Genomic DNA, 9,614 nt, shown 5'->3' on the forward strand with positions numbered 1-9,614 from the left:
GCGTGGGCTCCCGCTAGAGAAACGTCCGGTAGTGGGGCAAGCTCCGGTGGTGGAGGAGTCACCTCCATGGGTGGTGGGTTTTGAACCCCATGTTGATTTAAAGCTTCCAAGTTCAAGACTGCTCGTCTAACGATACCGTTGCCATTAGCAGCCATTATTTTTTATAAAAATGAGAGAATAGAAAAAAAATTGAAAGCTGAGGAAACTACGATAAAAAAAAAAATCTTCTTTAAAGTAAATAGTACTCCAATATTTAAAGTCCCGGGTTTCGGCACCAGTTAAGTATTAGCGAAAGCAAAATGTCAAAAAAAGAGAAGAAGGGATAAGATCTAACACGCTTGAACTACTATAAAATACTAACTTTATTCTGTTCGCTACATCTCTTATATACCCTCGATCAGCTGATCCCCTCAGTCAGCTGACTCAATCCGTAACTTATATATTATTATGGTGTTGGAAAGAATATGATTCAGGTCCCTGGCGTGGTTTCAATTAAAATAATTATAATAATAATTATATAGAGGACGTGATGGCCAAGTGAGTTAGGGGTAGGGCTCCAGCGTGCCTGGTACAAAACGTTGTGGTTTCGATTCTCACTTAGGTCAATCAACAATTATTTCAAGGAAGTCCCTTAAACTGAATCTTGGTATTTCCAATCTGGGTTTTTATAGGACTTCAATGGGAGCCTTAAATATAAGAAGTAAGTAGATATAAAACTAATGGCAAAATATATCAAGCAACCTTCCCTATGCACTCGCACCCAGACGCGGTTTGTAGGCTCATTTCTAAATTATATTTAGAAAACTAAGATGAGGGCAAACAATGAATAAATTTTAAGAAAAGTTGTTTTTATTTTAAAATAATTGTATTTAATGATACCAAAATTAGTCAAGTAGAGATTTCCAACCTGTAATTTATATACTAGCTGTAAATATTATATTGCAAATAACTTCGACTAGTATGTATTACCAACTATAAAGATATAAATTTAGCCTAAACATGAATATAACTGATAACTTCCATATACTTTAAATAATAAAGATAATATTTATAGAATAAAAACGCCATTATTTACTAATGTCATACTCCATCCTTGAATATTCTTGTATGACTGATTGATTTCAAAGTAAACATTGGTAACTTAACCCTTGGAAGACAACAGAAAACACAAATATTCGGAGTTGACCGATGAGCCGATCTGACATAGCCAAAAGGAATTTCCAGTGGCCTACGAAAACGGCTAATTATAGATAAAATCGGTTTCTACACTTGTCGTTCGATCTCTCAAATTACAGAAAAACTAAATGGTGGCGAAAGAGAACAATGATAATAAAAGAAAAAAAGGGGGTAGTGAGACTCTCGCTGGGCACCCAAAACCTCTGTAAGTCCTTTTTTTCCCCAATCTCTCTAAAACTGAAAAACATCAAATTGGTTGGTAGCATTACGTATGGTTACATAACTCAAATTAAATATTACCTTTTTCTACCTAATGGTACTGGAAGGTATACGGTGAAATATTGATCTTGTTGTTTTGATGTGTCCGTTCTATAAATCCTGCTAGAAAATATCTGGAGGTGAGGGGCTTCCTCTTGTTGATTAATCAGAGAAGAGAAAATTAAAACAGTCAATATTGAAAGACTAAAGATAATGTTAAATAATAAGAAATATTTTCAGAACATGCAAAGGGTCAAGGGCTCCGCAGAGCCCTATTACGGTCCAGGGAATAAGTAAATATTGGTAAAGATTACATATATATGTAAACACTGATAAGGTCACAGATACTTGTAAATAGTATTAAGGTTGTATAAATTATGCGATGATTTCAGAAAATGAAAGATATTGGTTAGTTTGTGTAAAATGTTTACATTGAGTAAATTGAGTAGTATAAATAGTTCAAAGTTTATTTTTATCGAAAGAATTAAAAGTTACATAGGATTAATAAGTAATACTTCATTGCTTATGTTTTAAAGATTACTAGATCAAATTTGAAAGAATTCAAAGATTAAAAAGGCCTAAATATCGTAATTTACGTCAAAATCCAAATACCAATTCAAAATCCAATGTTTATTTTTAATGAAAAGATCAAAATAAGAGGATTAAGGTTCAGAGTCAAAAGGTTGGAAAGATTGAAGAGAGATATCAACATATTATTTATGTCGTAGAAGTAAGCCGTTCAAAGTTCATGGAAGATCGAACTAATGTAAGATGATGGCGAGATAAAATAAGCATTGTGAAGAAAGCTTGAAATATAAACATTAAAAAGAATGTGTGAACTTTGAAATGGAAATTTCATAATACAGTATTGAAACAACCAAAATGCAGAAAAGTTAAATGGTGGCATTACAAAAACAAGGTGGTGGTCGGGTTTACTCCTACAAAGCATTAAGTCTCTCATGTTGCAGGGAAAAAACAATTAAGTGAATAAAGTGCCCTTCACTGGATTGGTACATACAGCTGTAGAAGCTGTAGAAATGTAAACATAAGGGAAGTTTTTAAAATATAAACAAATTAGTAGCGGAAGTTAAACGATAGGAAGGTTAAAAAACGTGTTAACATTAATAAAGCTACAAAAAAAATGTCAACGTTCGATGGTTTGAGAGAGAGTACTGAATTAGAAGGGTTTTGTAATAAAAAAAAGGGTTATACATACAAAAATGGGAAACATGTATGAATACATAATAATGATAAAGAAAATAATCCCATGATCAGGATAAGGATATTTCAGCTTGGTGAGGATTAGGATTAGGAACTAACGAAGTCGTCAAAACTTTATTCTTCAATACAGATTTTATAAAAGCTTTAAATAAAATCCTATATCGTTGTTTATGTTTTAGTAATTAAGGTCTAAAAGTTACTTTCATCAAAAATATTACAAGATAGGAACGCAAATCCACATGCCATAGTTTAATGAAAATCATTCATAGTCCAATCTTTTGGGATATAACGTTGCTTCTGAAAGAAACAATATTATTGTCCAAAGCAGAAAGAATTGAAATATAAGTGGGATCAGAAAGTTATACATATCATTTTTTTATGTTTTAGGGATAAGCGGTTCAAGTTGTTTACTTTTATAGGAAAGATTAAGAGCTAAAAATTCTAGCCCTTCAATGGGTGTAGGGGGTAAACAAAAAGAATACAAAATAGCGTTTGGGCACACTCAGCCTCTCACAAGAACATTAGTAATAAGAAATGGCTGCGGGAAGTTCTTGTCTAAACATTGGGTAAAGGGTCAGCTTTAGTGGGTAATGGAGTTAAACAAAAGAAATCTCCCTACAAAAACCTCACTTATCTCAAGTTACAGGAAACAACTATTGGGGAGGTGACACAAAAGTAAACCTTGAGATGGTTATATGGCGGCATGTAAATGAATATGGCAGCCAGTTACACTCGGACTCTACAAAGCCTTTAATCTCTCAAACAGTAGAAAATCGAAATTGTGGCAGAAGGTTATAGAATAATAAATGGGTACCAGCTCCTCGAAATTGATGAAGGCTAAACTAGGGTAAACAAAAGTAATAGAAAAGTTAATATTGAGATGGTTATAGTGTGGCGCGAGAAAAGAAAATGACGGCGGGACACACTCATCCTCTACCAAGACTTTTCTGACCCTTTAATGGGTGAATGGGATAAAAAAACAAATTACAAAACGACGTCCGGGCACACTCACCCCTCACAAAATCTCAAGCCTCTCAAACACTAGTAACACGAAATGAAGGAGGCACGCTTTGGTCCAAAATGTGGGTATCTCACCCTTCAAAAGGTAGTGGAAATATAGAAAATAAATACAAAACGACGTTCTGACACAAAACAGCTACGTTAAAAAATCCCAAGTATCACAAATTACACGGACACACTCAGCCTCAACCAAAACGTTAAGTCCCTCAAACAGCAGAATAACTAAAACGCACACAGCTCCCTACAAAAAGCTCAGTATCTCAAGTTACAAGAGAAAACATTGGAAACATTACGCAAATTGTAAACATTTAACAGATTATAAGGTGGCGAGTGAAAAGAAAATTGTGGCCGGATACATTTAGCCTCTACAAAGCCTATAATCTCTGCACCAGTAGAAAACAGGAATATGGCAAAAGGCTACTTAATAAAAGGAGGGTATTGGGTCCTTCTCTAAATCGGTGAGGGTTATGTAAACAAAATGTAACATTTTAATGTATGATTCAAGTAATGTGTGAATACATATAAATATATGCCTCAAATCTTGTGTCCTGTAAAAAATAACCTAAAAGCATACATTAGGTACCATATGAAAGACGGGCCATTTTGTCAACGGCTCGAGGAACGTCAATTATGGTGGAAACATTTTTAAAAACTGTTCTATTTAATTTACTTGAATAAATTGATTAGTTAATTTAGTAATAATTTGTGATTGGTTAAAATTTCAATTCATTGTAACATCTGTTTACCTTACCTGTTAATTTCTGACGTACGGGGTTAAATAAGTAAAGGAACTAATTTAACCGGAGTTATTCTGTCCGATCAATACGAAATAAGTAGTCGGAGAGTTCATCGGGGGAAATAAAACAGTTATTTTACCCTAATTTATGATTACTTAAATGGAAACCATATATAGTTACAGGTCTAAATTGATGAGTGGCAAGATTAGGGGAATGGTGGTGTTTCAAAATGGTGGCTGTTTCAAAATTTCATTCCATATCTTTAAATCTACTTAAACACTAAAAACATAACTGAACATCATTTAAAGTAGAGTAAATTTGATTAGAGCTCTAATTAGAGCTGTATAAATTCAGCAGTTACCGAGATACAATTTTTTTAAAAAGCACTTCATAACGAAAAATCAAGAGTTGGTGAATTTATTTTGGGAAAATTGCCTATCTCAGGAATCATTAGACGTACAGATGTCTGTTGGCACTCAAACTAAAGCTAATTTAATGGACTATACACTAGTTTTAAATTATTATTTTCAAAGGAGTAGTAGTTTCCATGAATCTGCCAAAATAAATTCACAAAATGTTGATTTTTCAAAGTTTAAAAAAAGGTTTATGAAATGCCACCTATATCTCAGCTACTATTTGGCGTTTTGATGTCTAGAGGGTCCACATCTAAGGAATTTATTTACATTATCATTCAATTAATGTGCTATTAAGTGTTTTAGCGCTGTTGGTAGTTTTATCAATATGGAGCTCCGAATGTAAAATTAGTAAAAATTTTAGGTTTTTCTGGAATAAAATAAGCTTTGAATTACTATAATTGTTCGTGCCATTTATTTAGAGGATGTGCAATGTTCTATAAATATCTCGTATTGTTTAGAAATAAATTGTCTCTTTGTTGATTATTATTGACGTACAAGACAAGATTGTATTGAATATTATTAGCATACTTCTATAAAAAAATGTACAGGTTTTTAGTAGTATTCATATATTTTGTTTTTCTACAGACATGGATGTCACTAGAGATTGGCTTGTGTTTATTTTAAAACATCGTGACGTGCCGGTGATGTATGATTTCATTAGATTATTTGTCTTTTCGTTGCATCTACAATACAGGATCCGGCCGTTTGATACAAAGCCAAACGATTCGTTTTTAAAGCAACCTAGGTTTGACGTAAGTATTCAAAATCTCAATAATTTATTTATATTTTAATTTAGTTTTGTTATCGTAGCCCCAATTGACATGACATCTAGTTGGTAATCCGTAACTGGTGTGTTCCTGGAAGGCAGGCGGACCAGGTAGTAACAGCTCATTGGGTAAGTGCACCAGTTATTGACAGGTTAACCTTTGTTTTTCAATATTGAGAGAAAATCCTCAATGCTCCTTACTTTGTGACAAATAAAATTATACATAAAGACCTTAATGTTCCATATGTAACCGATCTAGCCCGAACCAGATATCATTCCTTCCATTACAAACTCCCTAACCACCCAAACCCACTAGTTTCTAACCTTGCCTCCTTTTACATTACTGACAATCCTCTAAGGCGCCTGAAAAGAAGATTGCCACGAGACCTGATAATGTAAAATATCATTAGAGTGCAAGCAATGGGTAGTTTCTCTATACGCCTGTAACACTCCAATTCAAGTGAGATCAAATTTACCAAAAGTATTATAATGTTTGTAAGTTGTAAATAGCAATAAATAAATAAAAAAAAATAAATATTGAGTTTTTGGCACCAACCGTAACAAAATCAGCGCCAGTTGTAAGTTGAGGGTTTGGCTTACGACTGGTGCCAATTTTGAACTCTTAATATTTGAAAAAAAAGGTTGGCCAGTCGCCAACTTGTTCACTTAATCTAAATCTCTACCAGATTTATCAACTAGGAAGAAGAAAAAATATATCAGTATAGAGATGTATTTTATTGAACTTATAGTTGGATTCCTCACGGATGTAGTAGGGTTGGGATATCGACATCGATATTATCGAAGTATCGATATTTTGTTTTCGATATCCGATATTTTTAAAAAAAGGGCCGCACCTTAAAAGTAGAGATAAATAAAAGAAATGTTGCCTAAAACTGTATAACTATGGTCATATATTCAATATTATTAAAATATTCGTGGCAAAATATACTATGGCGAAGATATTCCGATATTATTTAATCCAAATATCAATATTTTGCTAAAGAAAATGTTAATAATGGTATTTCGATATTTAATATTGATAATGTCATATTCTTTTCGATATTTGACATTTTTATAATTATTGATTTCTAACATTAGCAATAATATTCCGATATTATTTTATCAAAAGATCGATATATTATTTCAATAATATAAAATCCATTCGATCTTCGATAATGTTATTAATATCTATATCGATAATTGAAACAGTATTATAATATTATTTTATTGAAATATCGATATTTTGTTTAAAAGTACTAGACAAATTAAAAGTGAAATTTCGATATTTGGATTAAATAATTTAATAACCATTTCGACATATTTAATAATATCGATATGGAAGATTATCAACAAGGTAATTAAAATATTTCATTTTATTTTTACTGCTTACGGTACTTTTTTTAAAATAGATATATCGATGTTTGGTTTAAAAAGATTAAGAAAATTTTATGAAAAGCTTAAAAATAGTTTTTCGATGTTTTAAATTGATAAATTCATGTTCCTTTGAATATTTTACACTGTTATCAATATCGATATCGAAGATTAGAAACGATATTTCGATATTTATCTTTATAGAAATATCGATATTTTATGAAAGAAAACTATAAAATTTATGAAAAGCTAAAGTAAGAAATTCCGATATTTTATTTTGATAATTTCATGTTCCTTTCGATATTCGACATTGTTACTAATATCGATATAGAATATAGAAAAACTATTCCGATATTTTTATTATCGAAATATCGATAAGAAGATTAGAAAAACTATTCCGATATTTTCTCATCGAAATATCGATATTTGGCTTAAAAAGATTAAGAAAATTTTATAAAAAGCTTCAAAACAGTTTTTCGATAGTTTTTTAATTGTTATTAATAGCGGTATAAAATATTAGAAACGATATTTCGATATTTTATTTTATAGAAATATCGATATTTTATGAAAGAAAACATAAAATATTCCATATCGATATTACAACACTGGAAAATATCGAAAAAAATATGTAATTAACAAAATAAAATTTTGATATTCTTATTTTAAAATCTATATATGATATTTTAGTCATTTTCAAGAAAATGTCGATATTTCGATAAAGTAATGTCGGAATATTGTTGCTTAAATTCCATATCGATATTAAAACAATAAAAAATATCGAAATAAATATGTAATATCAAAATAAAATATCAATATTCCTATTTTAAAACCTCTATATTTCGATAAAATAATATCGGAATATTGTTGCTTATATTCCATATCAATATTGAAACTCCTTAAAATATCGAAATAAATATGTAATACCAAAATAAAATATCGATATTCCTAATTTAGATTCTCTGTAGGATATTTTAGTAATTTTCAAGAAAATGTCGATATTTCGATAATGTAATATTAGAATATTGTTGCTTAAATTCCATATTGATATTAAAATAATAGAAAATATCGAAATAAATATGTAATATCAAAATAAAATATCGATATTCCTATTTTAAAATCTCTATACAATATAATAATCACTTTCAACAAAATATCGATATTTCGATAAAATAATGTCGGAATATTGATGCTCATATTCCCTATCGATTACAATAGGAAATATCGAAATAAATATGTACTTATCAAAATAAAATATCGATATTCTATTTCTAAATTTTCTTCAATAAAAAAAATTATATTTTAGTTTATATTTGTTATGTTTATGATATGTTTGTCGTGGTGTTGGTTTGTTTCATAGTTATTAAGAGTTTCTTATGTATTTCGATTAGGTATGACATAAAATAAGTCTTACTATATCTTTCTATGTTATCATTTTATAATTATTATTACTTTAATTCGTTAAATTTTCGATATCGATATTTCGATATTTTAAAATATTGATATTTTAGTTCCGATATAATATCGATATCGATATCTATAACTGAGAGACAAAATAAAAAATAATTTTACAACCTCTACTGTAAAATGTTAGAATATCAAATCATTAGAAATTGATAACTAACAAAAAAATTAAATAAAATTATTATTGTTAAAAAAAAATAAAATAAATTGTTAAATATGAGTACTTTAGAAATGAACTAAACTGGACTTTGAGAAAGTACAATGATATCAATAAATATAGTAGTGATATTCTATTCAATAAATTTTTATTATTATAAATGTTCATGATTCAAGTTAATACCATATTTATAAAAACAAGAAACACAGATTTTTTTAAAAATTACTATACATTAAAATGTGTTGAGAATTTTTAATGGAAATGTGAAGATGGACTGTCAAAAGATAAACGAAACTCACATAGTTAAGGCAATGGACGATGTGATAAAATTCATCATGGACTGAATTACCTAACTATCCTTTGGACATCTGATATGGAAAAGTTTCATATCTTCTGTGCAACATTTCAGTTATTAAATCTAATTATATTAATCGAATAAATATTTCAATTAAATTTTGAATCATTATCAGTTACGTTATACTTTAAATAATAAAAGCACTAGTTTTCTAATTTAATATATTTATTAATTAATTGTTTGAGATTGGTTAATATTAATAATGACAAAACTTCAATTGCTTTTAATATTCAATTCCACTTTAATCTCAACAATGTTATATTTTAATTCTCCAACCTTTCGGAGACAACCTCATTATTGATTTTTTACAATTCATAAAAAAACGTCTTGTAGTTACAGCCCGTATCAAATAATAAAAATATATAATCGCAATGCATTTACAACTATTAAACAAAAATTCCTAACTAAAGAGTTCGTATAGTGTTATAGTGTTAGGCGGTTTCAGCGTGCGACAAGCATGCATGCATTGTACATGGAAAAAAGAGAGGAAATTTTTAGAATTGAACTAATGGAAAAATTAAATACATTCAAAGAACGATAAGAGGCGAGAAAAAAAATGTTTAAGGGAAGAAATAATAAACAATAAAAAGGAAAAAAGAAATCATGTATAACTTTAGTACATAATGTGACAATTTAAAAAAAATTATGCTGTGACTATTTATATTAATAGGATTAA

At 29.5% G+C, this 9,614-nt stretch overlaps 1 protein-coding gene across 1 annotated transcript in view; it reads left to right on the forward strand.

The window, feature by feature from the left end:
• The first annotated feature begins 529 nt into the window (after positions 1-529).
• Positions 530-9,614, forward strand: part of LOC106689000 (uncharacterized) — a 24,192-nt gene continuing 15,107 nt past the window's right edge. Inside the window, exon 1 of the mRNA XM_067051519.1 lies at positions 530-537. Within this exon, the coding sequence (XP_066907620.1) occupies positions 530-537 (8 nt within the window). The remainder of the gene's footprint in view (positions 538-9,614) is intronic.

The sequence above is a fragment of the Halyomorpha halys genome, unplaced genomic scaffold, assembly GCF_000696795.3.
Source record: "Halyomorpha halys isolate HHAL.00 unplaced genomic scaffold, Hhal_1.1 Scaffold1256.1, whole genome shotgun sequence".
In the NCBI taxonomy this organism is placed as follows: domain Eukaryota; kingdom Metazoa; phylum Arthropoda; class Insecta; order Hemiptera; family Pentatomidae; genus Halyomorpha; species Halyomorpha halys.